The following is a 19787-nucleotide window of genomic DNA, read 5'->3' as shown; positions in this document are numbered from 1 at the left end:
CTGAGTGTGGTGGCACATGCCCTTAATCCACAGCACCCTGGGAGGCTGAGGTTGGAGGATTGCTAAATTTGAGGCCAATCTGTAGCTACAGAATGAGTTCCAGGTAAGCTTGGGCTTGAGTCGGAGCCTTCCTGGAAAACCACTACCCCCACCAACTTTTTTAAAAATTTGAATGTAGAGGCTGGAGAGATAATTCAGTGGTTAAGTATGATGACACGGGTTTGATTCCCTAGTGCCCACATAAAGTCAGATCCACTAAGTGGTACATGTGTCTGGAGTTCATCTGCAGTGGCAGGATGCTCTGGCACATCCATTCTTTCAAAGAAATAAAATTTTGCAAAATTATGGACTCACCAATGGGTTAGGTACATTGATGAGGTCAGTCCCCATCAGCCAATCAATTCTCAAAAGCCCTGCATTAGGGATGAAGCCACATGAGCTTTTGGCAGTCATTTGGTTGACTGGTATTCTTTTTAATTAACTTTATTTGACAATGTAAAAGGGGCGGCGGGGGGGGGGGGGTTAGAGAATATGAGCATGCCAGGGCCTCTAGCCACTGCAAACAAACTCCAGATGCATATTCTACCTTGTGCATCTGGCTCACATGGGTACTGGGGAATTGAACCTAGGTCCTTAGGCTTCACAAGCAAATGCCTTAACTGCTAAGCCATCTCTCCAGTGCCAGACTCTTAATTTTAACAGAATGCCCTAAGTAGCTTAGTATCTGTAAAGACCTTCTTCCATGTTAAAATAAGTGCTATTTACCAAGGTTACTCTTTTTTTTAAAGGCAAGGTCTTACTCTAGCCAAGGCTGACCTCAAACTCAAGGCTACTTCTGCCTCCCAAGTGCTGGAATTAAAGGTGTGCACCACCATGCCCAGCTAAGTTTACATTTCTCAGTGCGTGGGTATCAAAGAAAATAAAACTATGATACACTGTTTATATTATGGTGCTTAATATGTTGTCAGGCCTCTGCATACCAGCATTCCAGAACTTATTCAGTATTCTACATAGCAGATATTTTACTAAATGCTTTCATGCATTGAGTCTGATACTCCAACAAGGCATTTTGTGAAGTACCATTTTATTACTACTCTGTAGGTAGAGAAAAAGTTAACAAATTTGCTCTGGGCAGTAGTGAGAGTGTATTGGAACTTGCTTTTTCCCCTGCTTGAGACAGATTTTGGCCTCACAAGGATTCCTCAAAACTTTTAAGTGGGGGCTGGAGAGGTGGCTTAGTGGTTAAGGCACTAGCCCGTGAAGCCTAAGGACTCAGGTCCGATTCCCTAGTACCTATGTAAGCCAGATGCACTGGGTGGCACATACGTCTGAAGTTTGTTTATAGTGGCTAGAGGCCCTGGTATGCCCATTCTAATAAAATTTTTTAAAAATAATTTTATTATTTGTTTGTTTGTTTGTTTGAGGAAAGGTCTCACTCTAGTCCAGGCTGACCTGGAATTTACTATGTAGTCTCAGGTGGCCTTGAACTCACAGTGATCCTCCTACCTCTGCCTTCTGAGTGCTGGGATTAAAGGCATGAACCACTACGCGCGGCTTTAAAAAATTAAAAACAAAAAACCTAATGACAACTGCAACTTGAATGCATGTAAAAATAATATTTATTAACTTAGGATGTATAATATAATCAAACCAAAACCAAAAAACTTAAGCAAAATCTGTAAGATTCCTTTCGGATTGTAATTTATATCTAGATATGGCAGTGGACTGTCTTTAGCTTAAAGCAGAACAACAAAAAGGTTCCAATTCCATCTGGTAAGAGCACAGAGCTGTGAGCTGAGGCTATGGGAGGCTCTGTGGAAGTGCTAGCCCACGCCTCAGAATTCCGCCCAAGTGCTGGCTTCTTTGCTATTGAGACAATGCTCAGTATCCTTGCCATAGATGTCTAAACAAAATCCAAAAGTCCTGAGACTTCCAGAAGTATGCTATCAGCTCACAGCATATGCTGGTAATAAAATGAAAGTTATTTTACTGCAGTCTTTTGAGCAATGGCAGCATTTTCCAAAATTTTCCTTTTCCATTCTTCATAGTCCTGTGTCAGGTCTTCATCACTCTGTGGTTTATGTTGGATCTCAACTCCATTCAAAACTTCTAAGAGAAAGTTATCAAGTTAGTTCAAAAATCACTGTTTACACATGAAATAAGGAAGTCTGTTTAATGTATCTTCAATTAGTTAAGGTAATAAACAAGACGGTATATAGTGAACTGTAAAAATAGCAGCTTCACTTTTCTTTTATAAATAAAGCACATGTGTCTGGAGTTCGTTTGCAGCAACTGGAGACCCTAGTACATCCATTCTCTCTCTCTCCCCCCAAAATAAATAAATTTAAAATTTTTTTTAAAAAGGTCCTCTTATTAAGTCTAGTGCTCACTAATTTAACTGTATGAGTAGCCAGTGAATCCCAGCAATTCTCTACCTCTGCCTCCCTCATGCTGGAGTAACAGATGTGTACCACCATGCCTAACAATTTTACATGGGTGCTGGGGATCCAAACTGAGGCCTCCTGCTTGCATGGAAAATTCTAAACCCCATTAAGCCATCTTCCCAGCCCTGGAGCTTTAGGTTGGCAAATTTGAACTTAACTTGGAAACATATCTTTAGCTTAAAAAAGTTTTAGCTAATTGCAAACAGCCAGCTGATTAGTGGCAATGCAGCATGTGAAGTCAGGTAGTTTAGCTTTAGACATTTTTAAAAACCATGTATTTATGTATTTGCGAGGAAAGAGAGGGACAGAGAGTATATGAATGGGTGTCAGGGCCTCTTGCCCATGCAAACGAACTCCAGACTCATGCATCACTTTGGGCATCTGGATTTATGTGGGCATTGAGAGATTGAACTCAGGCCGTCTGCAAGCAAACATCTTTAACCACAGAGCCATCTCTCTAGTGCCGTACTCTTTTTTTTTTTTTTTTTAATAAATATATTTTTTTAATTTATTTGACAGAGAGAGGGAGGGAGGGAGGGAGAGGGAGAGGGAGAGAGAATGGGTATGCCAGGGCCTCCAGCCACTGCAAATGAACTCCAGGCGTGTGTGCATCTGGCTATTGTGGGTCCTGGGGAATTGAATCTGGCTCCTTTGGCTTTGCAGGCAAATGCCTTAACTGCTAAGTCATTCCTCCATCCCTCTACTGCCATACTCTTAATGACACTTCTTTCACTTCCACTAGTTATTGTTTCAAAGACTGACCTTGTTTGGATGCAGGGTCTTACTTTAGGCCAGGCTGGCCTTGCACTCACAGTGATTTTTAGCTTCCCAAATGCTGGGATTACAGACATGAGCCACCATACCCAGCTCTCATTTTGCAAAAAATATTTATTTACTTAAGAGAGAGAGAGAGAGGGGCTGGAGAGATGGCTTAGCGGTTAAGCGCTTGCCTGTGAAGCCTGAGGACCCTGGTTCGAGGCTCGATTCCCCAGGTCCCACATTAGCCAGATGCACAAGGGGGCGCACGCGTCTGGAGTTTGTTTGCAGTGGCTAGATGCCCTGGCGCACCCATTCTCAATCTCTCTCTATCTGTCTCTTTCTCTCTCTGTCACTCTCATATAAATAAATAAAAATGAACAAAAAAAAAATTAAAAAAAAAAAGTATTAAAAAAAAAAAAAGAGAGAGAGAGAGAGAGAGAGAATGGGCATGCCAGGACCTCCTGTTGCTGCAAATTAACTCTAGATGCATGCATCACTGTGCATCTGGCTTTATGTGAGTACTGGGGAATTGAACCCAGGCTGTCAGGCTTTGCAAGTAAACACCTTTAACTGCTGAGCCATCTCTCCAGCACCCCCCCACCTTTTTTTTTTGAGATAGGGTCTCATAAATATAGCTCAAAATGGCTTGGAACTCACTATATAGAACAAGCTGACCTTGAACTTGCAGTGGTCCTCCTAAATGCTAGGATTATAGGTATGTGTTATCATGTCTGGCTTGAAAAACTGGTCCTATCAAAAGTGGTTAGGATTTTGTCTAGTGCTGGCTCCTTAGATGTGAGCTGCTGGTGCTGCGCTGGGTCCCTCACTGCACCGATCATGGCACGCCATTTCAACTGCAGGAGAGTGTTAGTGAGATGGTACCTTCAGCAGGTGCTTCGACCAGTAACTTCTTTTTCTTCAGTGGTGGACTATCTAAATCTCCAGGCTCTCCTTTCAGGAAAGAAAAAAATGACAGCTGTGTTTGTATTGTCAATTTTAGTATCCTGGCATACCGATCCTTAGCTGAATCCCAAAAATTAATTCTGAAGAACCAAAGACTGACAAGGAGAAGGCTGTTAACCTTGCCCTTCTCTTGTCAGACTTGATAATCACTTTATCCTAGCTTATGTACATGGAGGCTGCCATTTAACAGTGGACCACTTTAATAGAGAATCTATTTTCCAGGTATGTATTTGTGGAATCATAGGTTTTGGATTTGGTTTTTATTAAGTTACTTGAAAAGCAAAAAATACCAATTTTCTCACTAAAAAATGTATCTGCCCCACATTAAACACAGAATGCATAAAGCAACATATTCACTATACCAGCAAAGCTACATTTGCAAACGAGACATTCTTGAACAACAGAATACTCACTGTTAATCTGCTGTCCAATCTTCTCTAACTGTTTACACAGCCGATCAAATATAGCTTTTTTTACACCGGAGGTGGTCATCATTTTGTTTTTATCCACTTTTAGCTTTAGAATTCTACAAAAGAATACCATAAGTTGCTTTAATTTTTTTTTTTTTTCAAGGGCAGCAGTTTTCCTCTCTGGCCAACTAGACTACAATCATATTCACTTTCTGCCCAAGGTTTAGTTTTTCCTTTACTTCAAGTGTGCCTTAGCTACAGCCATGCAAATTTACCCCTTCATTGGCTCTTTGAGGTAGGGTCTCACTCTAGCTCAGGCTGATCTGGAATTCACTATGTAGTCTCAGGGTGACTTTGAACTCACAGTGATCCTCCTACCTCTGCCTCCCAAGTGCTGGGATTAAAGGCATGTACCACCACCCCCAGAGCAAATTTACCTTTTTAAGCTCTTGAGTTGCTTATTAGCTTGACAGTGCTAAAGCCTATCTACTGCATAACACACAGGGCACACAGAAGACATGCGGTAGCATCATGCCTCTCACATGTTACCAATCTGCAGAGTGAGAACCACGGTATCTTTTAGCTTTCTGTTCACTTTAATGCAGAATGCTTATGTTTATACAGAAGCGTACAAAGGCGGCTTCTTTGCTCTGCTCTCAAACCCCAGGTCCTGCTTCCCATCACTCTATAGTAACCAATAATAAAAACAGAAAACAAATTTCTTATTCAGGAAAGTGCCTCTAACCACTTAGCTATCTCCTCAGTCCCTTCTTCAGGATAACAGACCTGTTCAAAGTTTTCTGCGTCATATGGTTTCAAAAGTGAGTTTATTTGATAATTTTCATTGTTTTATGCAATATCAGCCACACCCCATCTCTATACACACAAATACTTCTGTTGATTTAGAGGGACTTTAAAAGTGCCAGAGCCTTCAGCCTCTGCAAACGAACTCCAGATGCATGCACCATCTGGGCACTGGGTAGTTGAACCTGAGTCCTTTGGCTTTGCAGGCAAGCACCTTAACCACCGAGCCATCTCTCTAGCTTGGCCTTTTTTGTTGTTGTTTTTTTGAGGTAGGGTTTTACTCTAGCTCAGGCTGTCCTGGAATCAACTATGTAGTCTCAGAGTGGCCTTGAACTCACGGTGATTCTCCTACCTCTGCCTCCCGAGTGCTGGGATTAAAGGCGTGCGCCACTGCGGCCCCCACCCTTTTTTTAAATGAATGACAGTCATTCTAGGTACATTGATAACAGAGCCTGATACACTAAAATTAGTGGCTAAGTAGATAATAAAAAGTTTATTCTTTAAATGGCTGAGTACAGTTTGTCTTTTTTTATTTTTTTGAGGTACGTTCTTGCTCTAGTCCAGGCTGACCTGGAATTCACTATAGTCTCAGGCTGGCCTCGAACTCACAGTGATCCTACTACCTCAGCCTTCCAAGTGCTAGGATTAAAGGCATGTGCCACTATATCCAGCCTAAGTACATTTTTTTTTCTCCTAGAAAGTTCCCAGCAAGGTGAAATATGAAATCAAAGGTAGCAGTATTTTAGGATAACAATTCAGTATACATAAAGTAAGATATGAGATCAGATATGAAAATCTGTCATAGAAATGTTTTATAAATCATTTGAGGAACAGCTGCAGGCAGTACATTTAAAAAAATATGGAAAACCACACATGACCACTTCTGACAGATTTTATCTGTCAGAGAAAAAGAATAAAAAAAGCAGATTCTGAAATTAGAACACTCAGCTTACATAAATGACTGCTACTTGGCAAGTGAACTTCTGGCAACACTAGTTCCAAGTGGTCGGCTCTATATGGCTTATTTGAGAATCTGATCACTTGGCCACAATTCCTAGTGTTATTTATAGAGGGAAATATGCTCTGAATTGAAAATCAATTAAATTAGAAATGTTCTCTGGGAATGAAAAACTCACTTATACTTGGGAACATCTCTGAATTTTAAAAGAAACAATTACTAATTAGATGTGGTAGTACATGCATGCTTGTAATGTCTGCACTCACAAGGCTAAGGCAAGAGGATTTCTAGAAGTTGAAAGCTGGCCTAGACTACACACCAGCCTGGATTACAGAGCAAGAACCTATCTTTGGAAACTTAAAATACAAGAGAACACGAACAGGAACACTTACTTGCATGCTGAAAGTAGTGCGGAGGTGGTGAAAAGTGGCCTAGATAAGTCAAGATCAGCTTGCTGTGCGTGTGGAAGACTGGATTCATAGCTAGGAGACAACAATGTTTATAAAATGATTTGTCAGAAAATATTTCAAAGGGACTGAAAATACAAAGAAAACAATTTTTAAAAAATGTGGTGTAGGGCTGGAGAGATGGCTTAGTAGTTAAGCACTTGCCTGTGAAGCCTAACGATCCTGGTTCGAGGCTCGATTCCCCAGGACCCACATTAGCCAGGTACATAAGGGGACATACACATCTGGAGTTTGTTTGCAGCGCTGGAGGCCTTGGTGTGCCCATTCTCTCTCTCTCTGCCTCTTTCTCTCTCTGTCACTCTCAAATAAGTAAATAAAAATAAACAAAAAAATAAAATAAAATGCAGTGTAGCTCAGGCTATCTAAACTCTCGATCTTTGGGCTAGAGAGATGGCATGATTATTCTCTCTCCTCCCTCCCCTCTCTCTGTACTTTCAAATAAATAATTTTTTAAAAAGTTAAAAAATACAGCTGGGCGTGGTGGCGCATGCCTTTAATCCCAGCACTTGGGAGGCAGAGGTAGGAGGATTGCCGTGAGTTCAAGGCCACCCTGAGACTCCATACTGAATTCCAGGTCAGCCTGGGCTAGAGTGAGACCCTACCTCAAAAAATCAAAAAACCAAAAAAAAAAAGTTAAAAAAATACATGATAAGCACTGTCTCTTTTAGCAACTCAGGTAATTTTATTAATTTTTATATTTTATTTTTATTTATTTGAGAGAGAGATAGATACAGAAATAGGTAGGAAGAGAGAGAGGATGGGTGTGCCAGGGCCTCCAGCCACTGCAAACAAACTCCAGATGTGTACACCCCTTGTGCATCTGGCTTATGTGAGTCCTGGGGAGTCAAACATGGGTCCTTTAGCTTTGCAGACAAGTGCTTTAACTGCTAAGCCATCTCTTCAGCCCATCTTTTTGTTAATTTTTATTTACTTTCAAGCAGAAATAGAAGAGAGACAGACAGAAAGAATGAGGGGCCTCCAGTCAACACAAACTGACTCCAGATGCATGCATCATTTTGTGCATCTGGTTTTACGTGAGCACTGCAGACTAGAACTTGGGTCATTAGGCTTTGCAGACAAGCACTTTTAACTGCTGAGCCATCTCTTTAGCCCTCAGGTATATGTTTTTGAGACTAAAAATTATTTAGACCAGAGTATTGAAAACACAAAACACAAGAACACCTGGCTTGATCACTGGTTAATTCTGTTTAACCTATTAGCATAAACTTTCAATTAAGGTTCTTTATACTCATACCTTTGCAATATCTTTGAAGCCAGTTTCACTGCTTCTGTACAGCCGAACTGGACAGCTAGGTCTCTTATTCCAATATTTGAATTCAGGCCCAATAAACACTCAAAAGATTTAAGGCAGCTCTGATACATCTTCTTGTTCAAACCAGAAAGTTTAATTAAATAAGCCTTTGAAAGAAAAGTTTTATATTAGTACTCTTAAATAATACTTACTAAGTATAATACGTGGTATCCTTCCTCAATTGTCCTCCACCTTGCTTTTGTTTTGTTTTTTCGAGGTAGGGTCTCACTCTAGTTCAGGCTGACCTGGAATTCACTATGTAGTCTCAGTGTAGCCTCAAACTGTGATCTTCCTACCTCTGCCTCCCAAGCGCTGGGATTAAAGCCACCACACCTGGCTCCACCTTGTTTTTGAGATGAACATGGATCTGAGTGATTTGGCCAAACTAAGGTGGCCAGCAGATCCTCTGTCTCTATCTACTTAGCACTAGGATTATAAGTGCATGCCATGATGCCCAGATTTTACATAGGTATTGGGGCTATGGACTCAGGTCCTCATCCTTGCATGGTAAGCAATTTATCAATTTAGCCATCTCCCCAGCACAGTGGCACTAACTTTCCAAAATTAATTCTGTACTAATTTACTCAAAAATGTCAGCCTGGAGAGATGGGTCGGTGGCTAAGGCGGCACTTACCTGCAAAGTCTAACAACCCAGGTTCAATTCCCCCATACCCACACAAAGCTGATGCACAAAGTGGAACATGAGTCTAGAGTTCATTTGCAGCAGCTGGAAACCGTGGAGAGCCAATTCTTTCTCTCTCTGTATTTGCAAATAAAGAGCTTATACCATAGAATAACACAATTATGCATACACAGATAATTTTGTTTTTTACTTGAGAGAGATAGAGAGAATGGACACACTGGGGCCTTTCAGCCACTGTGAACAAACTCCAGATGCGTGTGCCCCCTTGTGTGCATGTGCGACATTGCACACCTGTGTCACTATGCATCTGGCTACATGGACCTGGAGATTTGAGCAAGCATGCTGCAGGCAAGTGCTTTAACTGCTAAGCCATCTCTCCAACCCTGTTTTTTGAGGTATGGTCTTGCTGTAGCTCAGGCTAACCTGGAATTCACACCAGGCTTTTTTCCACCCTTTGGACACAGTGTTATTGTGCAGTCATTTAAAAATTATCTGTGTGGCTGGAGAGATGGCTTAGCGGTTAAGCACTTGCCTGTGAAGCCTAAGGACCCCGTTCAAGACTTGATTCCCCAGGACCCACATTAGCCAGCTGCACAAGGGGGCGCATGCGTCTGGAGTTTGTTTGCAGTGGCTGAAGGCCCTGGCATGCCCATTCTCTTTCTCTCTCTGTCTATTGCTCTTAAATAAATGAAAATAAACCAATAGTCTCCCAGAAAGAGATTTACAGGCCTTTCTTAAAAAAAAAATTATCGGGCTGGAGAGATGGCTTAGCAGTTAAGCGCTTGCCTGTGAAGCCTAAGGACCCCGGTTCGAGGCTCGGTTCCCCAGGTCCCATGTTAGCCAGATGCACAAGGGGGCGCATGCGTCTGGAGTTCGTTTGCAGAGGCTGGAAGCCCTGGTGCGCCCATTCCCTCTCTCTCCCTCTATCTGTCTTTCTTTCTGTGTCTGTCGCTCTCAAATAAATAAATCAAAAATTTAAAAAAAATTATCTGTGTGGGCTGGAGAGTTGGCTTAGTAGTTAAGACTCCTCCCAGTGGAGCGTATGGATCCAGGTTCAATTCTCCAGATCCCATGTAAGCCACATGCACATGGTGGCACATGCATTTGGAATTTGTTTGCAGTGGCTAGAGGCCCTGGTATGCCCATTCTCTCTCCCTCGCTCCGCCTCTCTCTAATAAGTAAATAAAAATTATTTGTGCAGATGGGCATGGTGGCATACACCTTTAATCCCATCATTTGGGAGGCAAAGGTAGGAGGATCACTGTGAGTTCAAGGTCAGCCTGGGATTACAGAGGGAGTTCCAGGTCAGCCTTGGCTAGAGAAAGACCCTGCCTCAAAGAAAATAAAGTAGTGGGAGACATACATATAGTTTCCTATATTTTCAACATAGTTGTCAATGTACAAATTATTGGGAAAAAGAACAAGGGAAGTGGTGGGATAAGAGGAAAATGTGTGTAGGAAAAGGAAGAAGGAAATTATGAGAGAAAAGAAGGATGTGGGAAGCCTAGTCTGTGTGGGAGAGTCAAGGGGAGCTCTATAACGGATTTAACAGAAAGATGGGGTCACACAAAACAAATAGGAACTTGCCAGAATAGCATTTCGTGGGAAAACAAAAGTGCTGCATTTACAAAACTACAAGACAGTAAAGTGTTACAGTACATTAAATGAATACGATAAATTGAGGTCAGGGCAAAAGAGGCTGGAGTTTCACTGCAATGGTCATCTAACAGCATTAATAAGTATATCCATTACGATATAGTGGATTTATGATGATCCATTATGTTAAGTGTGATACCTACAGCATATTATGTAATATAATCCAGTGAAATGGACATTTAATTACCATTTTATGGAGTGTAGCAGACAGATTCAGGTTTGCTGAGATAAACTTCCAGATCAGGCACAGTTATGGAGGAAGGGATTTATTGAAGCTTACAGATCCAGGGGAAGTTCCATAATGGCAGAAGAAGCTGGCCTGCCTTCACAGGCCCAAACAGAGAGAACGAAGCACAAGCCTAAAGGTCAAAAGCCACAGCACGCTTCAGGAACTCCAGCTAGGCACACTTGGTGTCTCTTTAGATTGAAATCAGAAACCCACCACCACACCTTAAGATCTACCCAGTGACATTGCCTCCAGCCAGGTAGCCAGCAGATGCAAACTACAAACAACTGAATATATTGGGGGGGGCACCTATTCTATTCAAACCACCACATAGATGAATGAGAAAACTGGTAGCTAATGGAGGTAGTTAAAAAGTATTGACACTTGGTCTCAACATGTGACTTTCCTGACTTCAAAGTTGTTAATCTCAATCATGTGACACTGGGGGTACAGGGGGAACAGACATAGGTTTTAGAAGCATAGTCAAGGAAACTAAAGAGTAAAGAACATAGTGTCAAAAGTATTTTTAGCTAAGTGTTGTGGCGCATGCCTTTAATCGTAGCATTCAGGAGGGTGAGGTAGGTTCAAGGCCAGCCTGGGGCTACAGAGTGAATTCCGTTTCAGCCTGGGCTCGTGTGAGGCATGCTGCCTCAAGGCAAAAAAAAAATTAAACCAACAAAATGCTAAAGTTCATCTAGAACATAACGTGGTGCTAAGTCTGGAAAATTCTAAAACAAGAGTTTAACCCGGGTCTAAGCCAAACAAGCTTAAAATGTAATGGTTATGCCTTAGTGTTGAAGCAGATTACGCAGGCATTCAGTGGGAACCACTTACCCTGTCCAAGGGGCACTTCATACAGGAAGCGGCAAGGTCCAGACAGATGACCGCATTGCTAGTTTCTGTGGTGTGTGCGGACAGACCAGTGCACTTCACTTGGGACAGGCGCAGGTATTCTTCTGCTTTCCTGCTTAACAAGGGTACCGCGTTCACCAAAAAGGCTTCAGTTTGTCCAACACATAAAGAATAAATACACGCTGGAGAGGCCTCAGTGGCTAAAGGTGTTTGCTTGCTTGCTTATAAAGCCTAACGGCCGGGTTCAATTCTCCAGTGCCCAGTAAAGCCAGACATATATAGGTGGCCTTCATACTGGGCTTAACTAATGTGCAGTTTTATTTGGTGCTGAAAGTGAAGCTCACATCCTTTCAAACAAAATAAATTTAATTCCTCCCAAACGACCCCTCTTTCCTCCAACTATTACCACAACAAGCATGAACCACCGGAGGAAGGAAGGAAGGTTAGATCAGATTTTCTTTCTTCCCCTCCTTTAAGTGGTTCCGAATTTTCAGTGCACTTGACAACCAACTTTGGGGACTTGTGTAAACAGATTCTGGGGCCCGGAGTGTTGGTGCACATCTTTAATCCCAGCACTCGGGGAGGCAGAGATAGGAGGATCACCGTGAGTTCAAGGCCACCCTGAGACTTCACAGTGAATTCCAGGTCAGCCTGCGCTACAGTGAGACCCTCCCTGGGAAAAAAAAAAAAAAACCCTAAAAACTAAAAAGATTCTGGGGTTCATCTCAGGCCTAGAGTGGGGCCCAAGAATTTTTACTTCTAACACGTACCAAGATGATTGCCGCTGCTGCACGTTCAGGACCAACTTTGAAAACCATTGTTCTAAATGACCACTGAACTCTATCTTCAGATCTTTTTCTTTTCTCCAAATCTTTTAAGAAGTGCTCTTTTCCTTCCTTTCCCTCACCTGCCTCACTGCTGAGGCGCTCACTCGGCCTACTTCTGCTCTATATGCTTGGCTGCAATGACTTTATTCCCAATGCCAGGTCACCTAAAGATCCTTCTAATCTTTGGCACCGGATAGTATCTCGGCCAGTCTTGATACATCTTCCCATGCGTGGCACCTTCTATTAATTAGGTATCAGAGCAGCTGGGGCCACTCCTGATTGCTATGAAAATCACGCCCTGTCCCAGTCCACCCGGCACGTCACCCCGCATAAACGTTACCCCTTGCTCGCCATTTACACTGATCTCTCAAGGGTCGCTCACTGGGTCTGTCTCACCGCGGTAAACAAGCTCTCGAATTCCCCAGCAGTTACCGGAAGTTCTCCCTGACTTGCTCCTCTTCCGACTACAACGCTAGACCGTCCCCTCCAGTCAACTCGGATACAAGCGCACGGCCGGGAAGGTTTCGTGAAGCCCGAGTCTCGCTCGGCCCGCCGCCCCACCCATCCTTCCCGCACCGCCGGTCCCACGGACGTCGCCCGAGGAGAGCCGGGGACACGAGGCTGGGGGAGGGAGAACCTCTCGTGGGACGTGGGCGGCCGCACTTACCTCAACACACCCGGTTCGCTTAGGCCCAGGCGTGGGGCCAGGGACCCGATCAGCCCGGACCCCATGGCAGGACCAAACTGGCGCCAAAAGCCTCAGTGGGAGGGACTCCACGCCGAGCCAGGCCCCGCCCCCTCGGCACGTCCGGATTGGTTCTCCCCGGAAGTTGAGACCGTCCCACAAACCAATCCTGGTCTTCCTTCTGCGCATGTGCCCGGGTGAGCGCACCAAAGCGGGTGTAGCGAGCGTACCACGCGGCTTCTGCTCCTTCTAGGATTTCCTCCTTAAAGAACCCGTTAAACACCGACCTTCCTTCCCGCTGTCCGCAGCGGAGCAGTAGTCCGCCCCACCCACCCTCGCACAGTACGCATAGAAATAGCCCGCACCCAGCGTTAAGTGACAGCGGCCAATGAACTCGCGAGACTTGGGTTCCCTAAAACGGACCAATCCCTGAGCTGATTGCTGGTTAGGGGGCGGGGCCAGAGAGGGCGGGGCTTGGAAGGCCGCCGCGTCACCTGACCGCGGGAGGCGCCGCGGAGTAGGTGCTGCTTGCTGCAGGCTCTGGGGAGTCGCCATGGTGAGTGCTGCTGGAGGGGAGGGCCCCCGGACGACCCTTCTCGCAGTCCCGGCTTTTTATTCCTATGCGCTGGAGCCCTGCGGGCAGAGTGCGGTCCCCGCAGGCCCGTCGAGGCTAACACTAGCCCTGCGTGGCCCGCGGGGTCCGGGGAGGCAGGCTGAGGAAGGCCGCAAGCTGGCTGATCTGGGTCGGGGTGGGCGGTGGCTGCTGGCTTCAGCCGTTGCTCGGAGGAGAGGCGGTGTCTCGGCCGTGGAGGTTCTGGGTGTGCGGTCCCGCGGCGGCCTCTTCGCGGAAATGACCACCTTGCCTCCACAAGGGCCATGGAAATCTCAGGTCTGAGCTGCGGAGCGCCGGAGCCTCGGAGCTGGGTCTGGGACCCGCCCAGATGGTGCATTTCCACCTTTGTGCTCTGCTGTGCTCCTCCGGCCCCGCGTCTTTATTCCTACAAGAAATGCCTTCCAGTGGTTCCCTGGCCGCAGCACCCCATGCGTGTGCAGTGTGTTGTCAGAGAATTCTGGAGACCTGCTTACGTGTTGTTTCCTCAGAGACTCCTTTCTTCCACTGAGAGTGACAGTTAAGAGGGGAGACAGCCTGTTTCACATTTGTTCACTAGGGACTCTGGCTCACTCACCCCCTCACTGATAAAATCCCACTTTTTACTTTCTGGAAGTAGTCATTCTCCCTAGGGCCTCTCTGATTAGCAGAGACCTTACCAATACGAACTTCCTCAAATTGTGAATCCCGTCTAGTTCCCTCAAGGCAAGTTATCACTTGCATCGTATTAGCGTTTGATGTAGTCTACTGAATAATGGTTTTGGATGTTGGTATGCTTATGTCAGTTTTAATTATCTCATTATTCATTCTTTGTAGGCGAAGTTCTGTAAGCCTGGACACTTTTTACTTTAAATGTGTTGATGGGGAAGAAAACAAGATTAAATATTTTGAGGGGGGTTAAGTGTTTGGGATGTTCTTGCTAATACCTGGTAAGCCTGGCACTCATGACAGTCCAGCTTCCGCCTTCTGAATGCTGGGACCATGCCCACGTGCCTGGTCAAGTCTTTGACATATACTATTTTCATACATTATATTGCCTTACATGCTTACAAGATGATTTTTTTATAGTTGGGGATTAATATATGATAAGTAAAATTTAGCTTTAGGACTTGTCTGTCAGCACTTGCTGATTAACTTTTATAATGTTTTGTGCTGGGTGGTCCACATTGGAGCAGTGAGCTAGGCACAGTCCCTTGTACATTTTATTAGTATCATTCCTGTTATGGCCAGTCTTTATCACTTGCGCAGTTATTAAGTCTTTGAGTCACACTTGTGCATCTGAAAACAAGTGAGCGTCTCATTAACCCTTCACTCCTAAAAATCTAGAATCCAGTTCAATTAATCAAACATCTTGTGAGCTTTCAATGTCATGCACTATGGTAAACACTGGATACAGATTAGAGGAGGAGACGTGCTTGTGAACTTACTGTAATCCAGTGTAAGGGATGCTTTATAAACTCCATCAACTCAGCACTTTGGAGTCATGATGGGAAAAAGTTTTGCCTGTGAAAGACTACTGGAGGTAAAGGGAACAGATTCTGTGGAGTATGGGCATAAATTGTCCACTCGAAGAAGAAAGAACATTGCCAGTAGATGAAGCTGTAGGTGAGAAATGTTTACTTTGTGCTCCATGGTAGGAGTTATAGTGTGTTGGGAAATTAGTGTATGTATATAGTAGAATAATTTGTTGTTGTTTTTTGCTTTTTGGAGTCTTGGGGTGATCGAACCAGGGCTTTGAGCCTGCTAAGCAAACACTACAACAGGGTTTTAAAATTCTCACTTCTTGTCATCCTTAATGCTCTCTGCAGTGTTAGCATGTGCCATAGCATCAGTTTGAAAGTAGTATTTTCTTTAGCATGATAGGATTAAGAATCTTTGTGAATTTACATTATAAACAAAGTTAACACAAATGATAAATTATGCACACATTCAATATAGAATAAAAATGTTTTTTTAAAAAAAAGAATCTTTGTGAGATTGCTTTTCATTTTGAGATTTGCATTGTACTGTCAGGTCACATCTGCAGCATAGGAATGGAGAAATTGACCAACAAGTATGTTCCTACAATGGGTGGAGGAAATTGCTTGCATGTCAAGGGAATATAATTTTGAATTTTGTGTAATTCCTCATAACAGCAATTCAAGTACTCTTTCATTTATTTATTTATTCTAGATAAGGTCTTGCTCCAGCCCAGGCTGACCTGGAATTCACTGTGTAGTCTCAGGGTGGCCTCAAACTCATGGCAGTCCTCCTACCTCTGCCTCCCAAGTGCTGGGATTAAAGGCGTGGACCACTAAGCCGGACTCAAATACTCTTTATTTATTTATTTTTTTATTTTCAAGGTAGAGTCTTGCTCTAGCATAGGATAACCTAGAATTTGCTCTGTAGTCTCAGGCTGGGCTCAGAGTCACAGCAATCCTCCTACCTCTGCTTCCCAAGTACTAGAATTAAAGGTGTGTGCCACCACACCCTTTTTTTTTTTTTTTTAACTGAGAGAGGGAGAGAATTGGTGCGTCAGGGCCTCCAGGCACTGTATATGCACCCCCTTGTGTGCATGTGTGACCTTGCATGCTTGCATCACTTTGCATCTGATTTACATGGGACCTGGAGAGTTGGACATAAGTCCTTAGGCTTCGCAGGCAAGTGCCTTAACTGCTAAGCCATCTCTCCAATCCAAGTACCCTTTTCTTTTAATTAATTTATTTGCCTATGCATGGGAGAGTATGGGCACACTAGACCACTTTCTGCTGCAGGTGAACTCCCGATGCATGTGCCATTTTCTGTGTCTGGGTTTGCTTGTGTAGTGGGAAACTGAACCCTGGGCCAACAAGCTTTACAAGCAAGTGCCTCCAACTGCTGAGCCATCTCTCCAGCCCACAAGTACTCTTACTATTTCCATTTTGTAGTTTAAATAGAGAGTATCTTTTATAAGCCACCAGTTCATGATTGATTACCTTTGCGTTTCTTTATTCCTTATAACACTGGAAGGGAGGTTTGTGGACCTTGAGCTAAGGTAGGGCTAATCACAAATGTTAATTTGGTCTTGGTTCCACAGTGTTTTTATTTTTCTCTGATCCATGCTTTGTGAAGTACAGAGGCATTTGCAAATGTAAACCACTTTCATGTGTTAGAGGACACTGATTATATGGTTGTGTTTAATGATAGGATGTTCATGATGTAACTCTTCCTGCTTCATGTGACATTTCCCAGGAAGGGCATCAAGAATTGCTGAGAGACTGGGTATATAGCTCAGTGGTAGAATGCTTACTTAGCAAGTCCAAGGCTCTAAGTTCAAATTCCAGTACCCAAAAAAAAAGGAGGGAAGGAAATAAGGCCCTTATATTTGCACAACTATATTGAGTAATATAAAAATACATTTCATTATTATAACTTTATTTGTATTCTACTTTGTAGTAAGTTGTCTTCTGTATTTTTTTTTACATTTTTGTATTTATGTTTCTATTAAGTTTAAGTTTAGTTAATACAAAATTCAATGATTTTCCTAAAATTTTCTTTTTGTTTCTAGTCATTCTATATTAGTTTTTTGAAATTATTTGTAATCACTTTATACCCCAAGTTTTATTTGCTATGAAGATGATTCATAGGCAGGAGCCAAAAGGTGGGGAAAGAATTCACATGTCCATAGATGGATGAATCAATAAACAAAATGCAGATACATACAGTGAAATATTATTCAGCCTTTTAAAAGGAGGGAAATTCTGACACAACCTCTAACAAGGATGAACCTTGACAGCACACTAAGTGAAAAAAAGCAAGACACAAAAGGAAAAGTAGCATTGTTTAATTCCACATATGAGGTATCTAGACTAGTAAAACAAAGATTTGTTTAACTGAAGGGCATGAGGGTAACTCAGGATTGTCCTTTACTTAATGGGTATAGTTTTCATTTGGAAAGATGAAAATGTTTTGGACATGGAAAGGTGGTGATGACTATACAGGAATGTGAATGTGGTAAAGCTTACAGTTACAAAAATGTCTAGTTGACAACTTAAACTTAATGAAATCTACTAATTTATTGTTAAATCTATCACATCCAGATGCAGAGAGCCCAAAAAAGATTAAGATAGGTTGGTTTCACTGAAATACTCACAGGACTGGCCAACATATAGTAAATTTCCTTGCCAAAATCTTTTTGTTGTTGTTTGGTTATTCAAGGTAGGATCTCACTGACCTGGAATTCACTATGTAGTCTCTGGTTAGCCTTGAATTTATGGCAATCCTACCTTTACCTCCCAAGTGCTGAGATTAAAGGCATGTGCCACCACACCTGGCTTTTTTTATTTGTTTAATTTATTTGTTTTTAAGCAGAGAGAAAGATAGAGGAGACAGAGAATGGGTGTGCCAGGGCCTCTAGCCATTGCAAATGAACCCCTGATGCAAGCACCCCTTTGTGCATCTGGCTTATGTGGGTACTGGGGAATTGAACCTGGGTCCTTTGGCTTTGCAGGGAAGCACCTTAACTGCTAAGCCATCTCTCCAGCCTTTTTTTTTTTTTTTTTGAGAAGGTTTTAGTCTGTAGTACAAGCTGGTCTCACACTCCTGGCACACCTTCTTCCTCAAACCTGACTGCTGGGATTAAGTCAGAATCCTTAAATGCCTGTGTCCTCCTTACCTGTGAAACCAGCATTTTATGCTAATAGTTTGTGATATAGTTAATATTCTCATTAAATGAAGACTATGACACCTAACTTTTTCTTTGAAATTTATTTATGATTCTTGAGGAGGGGTCATTTCAGGTAAACTCAGTTTATTAATGATTGTTAGAGACAAAATAAAGGGAGATGTATGATATTAATCATTGTTTTTCTTCCCAAAATTAAACCAAGAGAGTTTTCAACTTTATAAATTGTAATTCAGAAGTGAGTTTTATGTTGTTCCTGTTTCTGTTCATTTTAAAATGTATTGTTTTAGGTATGAGACAAACCAGGTTTTACTTCCATGTTTTTGTATGTCTGTGTCTTCTGCCTTTTCTAACTCATTATGTGAAGAGGTACCTTTTCTTTAGTCAGTTTTTTTTAGAGAAGAGAGAGAAAATTGGCATGCCAGGACCTTAGCCACTGCAGTCGACCTCCAGACGCTTGCACCACTTAGTGAGCTTGTGCCACCTTTCCTCACCTTTGTGCATCTGGCTTATGTGGGAACTGGAGAGCTGAATGTGGCTCCTTAGGCTTTGCAGGCAAGTGCCTTAATCGCAAAGCTATCTCTTCAGCCCTTTAGTCAGTTTTAAACAAATATTTATTTATTTCAGGGGAGAGATAGGAAGAAAGAAAAAACAAAAGGAGAAAAAGGCAAAGAGAGAATGGGTATGCCAGGGCCTCCTGCCACTGCAAATGAACTGCAGACACTTTGTCATTTTGTACATCTGGCTTTGTGTGGCTACTAAGAAATTAAAACTGGACCATCAGGCTTTGCAAGAAAGAGTCTTTTAACAGTTGAGCCATCTCTCTGGTCCTTTAGTCAGTTTTCTTTTTCTTTTTTTCTTTTTGTTCTAGCCCAGGCTGACCTGGAATTCTCTGTGTAGTCTCAGGTTGACCTTGAACTCACAGCAATCCTACTTCAGCCTCCTTAGTGCTGGGATTAAAAGTGTGTGCCACTACACCCAGACCTTTAGACAGTCTATTTATTTTTTTATTTATCTGTGAGCAGTGAGAGAGAATGAGTATGGATGTGCCAGAGCCTCTTGCCCCTGTAAAGGAACTCCAGATGCATGCACCACTTTGTGTATGTGGTTTTGCATGGGTACTGGGGAATTGAACCTGGGCCATCAGGCTTTGCAAGCAAGAGCCTTTAACTGCTGCACCATCTCTCTAGTCCCTTCAGTCAGTTTTTAAAAATTAAAATGAATTGACATAAAATTAGCAGTTCAAAGTAATCTACAACATTATCTCTAATTTGTCTCAGAACATTTGCGTTATGGTTAAAAGGAAACCCTGTGCTCATTAAGCAGTGACTTGTCCACCTTCCCTCCTTCAGTCTACTCTCTGTTTCTGTAGATGACTTGCTATTTGAGATATTTCATATAAGTGGAATCATGCATTATGCAACTTTTTGTCTAACTTCTGTCATATGGTAAAATATTTTCTAGGTTTATTTATTTAGCAGGTATTAATATTTCACACTTTAAAAAATATTCTATTTGTTTATTGAAGA

General features: G+C 42.7%; 2 protein-coding genes across 3 annotated transcripts in view; one reads left to right on the top strand and one right to left on the bottom strand.

Annotated features, from left to right (window-relative positions):
• Positions 1 to 1601: 1601 nt before the first annotated feature.
• Orc6 (origin recognition complex subunit 6) lies at positions 1602 to 13333 on the bottom strand. 2 transcript variants are annotated; one of them, XM_045154113.1, is made up of 7 exons: positions 12989 to 13333; positions 11477 to 11606; positions 8061 to 8224; positions 6731 to 6820; positions 4580 to 4692; positions 4086 to 4154; positions 1602 to 2106 (listed from the first exon to the last, which is right to left on the bottom strand). In XM_045154113.1, the coding sequence occupies exons 1-7, from the start codon at positions 13051 to 13053 to the stop codon at positions 1982 to 1984; spliced, it is 756 nt and encodes a 251-aa protein (XP_045010048.1). In that variant the 5' UTR covers positions 13054 to 13333; the 3' UTR covers positions 1602 to 1981. The 2 variants fall into 2 exon arrangements, with proteins under 2 accessions (XP_045010048.1, XP_004664843.2); XM_004664786.2 differs by having other exon boundaries at positions 1602 to 2109; positions 12989 to 13331.
• A 112-nt stretch (positions 13334 to 13445) lies between these two features.
• Vps35 (VPS35 retromer complex component) overlaps positions 13446 to 19787 on the top strand; it is a 45530-nt gene continuing 39188 nt past the window's right edge. Inside the window, exon 1 of the mRNA XM_004664830.3 lies at positions 13446 to 13562. Within this exon, the coding sequence (XP_004664887.1) occupies positions 13560 to 13562 (3 nt within the window). The 5' untranslated portion in view covers positions 13446 to 13559. The remainder of the gene's footprint in view (positions 13563 to 19787) is intronic.

This window comes from Jaculus jaculus, chromosome 1 (assembly GCF_020740685.1).
Source record: "Jaculus jaculus isolate mJacJac1 chromosome 1, mJacJac1.mat.Y.cur, whole genome shotgun sequence".
Lineage (NCBI taxonomy): Eukaryota > Metazoa > Chordata > Mammalia > Rodentia > Dipodidae > Jaculus > Jaculus jaculus.
Note: the sequence above shows the minus strand (reverse complement) of the source record. Positions and strands in the feature narration are given on the sequence as shown.